Raw genomic sequence first — 1,384 nt, forward strand, 5'->3', positions numbered from 1 at the left:
ACAGTGTAAAGAAGTAATATGAAACATTAATTTGATATTTATGCACTCATTCGAGACTTCAAATTTGTGTGAATTTTAAATTTGCAGATCATCTCAAGTATACTAGATCCATTTCCAGTATTCAATAGCCACATGGCATTTTTTCTTTGTATAAAGCATTTAAGAGATTTCTCTCTTGCTGAATGAAGTTGTGGGTGTCAGATCATCTACTGACCATTTTTCGAGAAAAGATAGGTCTCATCTTTGAAATGAAAGAAGTAAATCTGAAGGTAATCTTATTATTTTTCATTAGCACAAAAGGACAGACAGTTGGGTAGCCTGATGAAAGAATCCCAGTAATTCTCTCCAGTCTCGGGATTTTCTCAGGTCTATAAAAAGAATAAAGGGCAATGAAGTTGTTTGAGGAATAAAAGAAAACAAAGCAACTTAGCAGCAAAAGAATATTGTGGGTGGCTTTGATTTCCGGAGACGTCTGGGAGGACAGGCTGGGGCTGTGAACATGCTGGGCTCTCTGGCGGTGTTTGTAGAGCAGACTCACCATGTAGATACTGGACAACATCATGAGGACCAAAAAGAGGAGATCTCGAATTATGATGCCAGTTATAAATGCCATTGAACGGTGGTGTTCCAGCTGATTGGTTTGACAGTAGACTTGCAAATACCCAGAACCAACAAATGAGGCATTGCGATTGGCTTCCACAGTTTTGATGATGTGGATATAGATGAGCATGTTGATGATCCAGAAGAAGAGGAAAGAGGGAAAAATGCATGTAGAGATTTCAGATTTAAGCCTCATCCATGTAGAATTGCTGGGACTGATAGTGATGGCTTGAAACACACTCAGGAAGGAGGTAGTACAGATGGAAAGACCCCGGGTGACCCTGTATGTGTACAAAGTCGCCTTACAACCAACATCGTCCAGAAAATGCCTTACTCCAAAGGACGACGTGGCATCTGGTATCAACTTGAACATGATAGTCAAAACGTTGACTAATGTCAGGTGTATGAAAATCAAATCTATGGGCTTTTTCAGCCGAGATTGAGTTAAGAAGGTGTACATATATAACATGAAGAGCAATGAGTTCCCCAGGAACCCAATACAAATTTGAGATATGAAGAAAATCCCCCAAATTGCATCACTTAGAAACATTTTCTTATCGATTTTATAAATGTTTTAAGCAGGTCAACCAGGCTTCAAATGAAACAAAATAGGATATATTGTGAAATTATAAATAATGGAGCCTGTAGAATATTCTAATAATTGACAGTTCAGTGCGAGGGAAGGGCATTGAAATGTTCAACTCTTCTGTATTTCAGGCCAAGGTAGGTCACTTCCAGAGACTGGATTTCAGTAATTCTTGAGAGCCTTAAAGTATAGCATTAG

The 1,384-nt window shown here is 38.7% G+C and overlaps 1 protein-coding gene across 1 annotated transcript; it reads right to left on the reverse strand.

The window, feature by feature from the left end:
* Window positions 1-202: 202 nt before the first annotated feature.
* On the reverse strand, window positions 203-1,150 carry LOC124249736 (vomeronasal type-1 receptor 3-like). Its single transcript, XM_046681012.1, has one exon. The coding sequence runs from the start codon at window positions 1,148-1,150 to the stop codon at window positions 203-205; it is 948 nt and encodes a 315-aa protein (XP_046536968.1).
* Between the last annotated feature and the right edge of the window lie 234 nt (window positions 1,151-1,384).

The sequence above is a fragment of the Equus quagga genome, chromosome 13 (genome assembly GCF_021613505.1).
Source record: "Equus quagga isolate Etosha38 chromosome 13, UCLA_HA_Equagga_1.0, whole genome shotgun sequence".
In the NCBI taxonomy this organism is placed as follows: domain Eukaryota; kingdom Metazoa; phylum Chordata; class Mammalia; order Perissodactyla; family Equidae; genus Equus; species Equus quagga.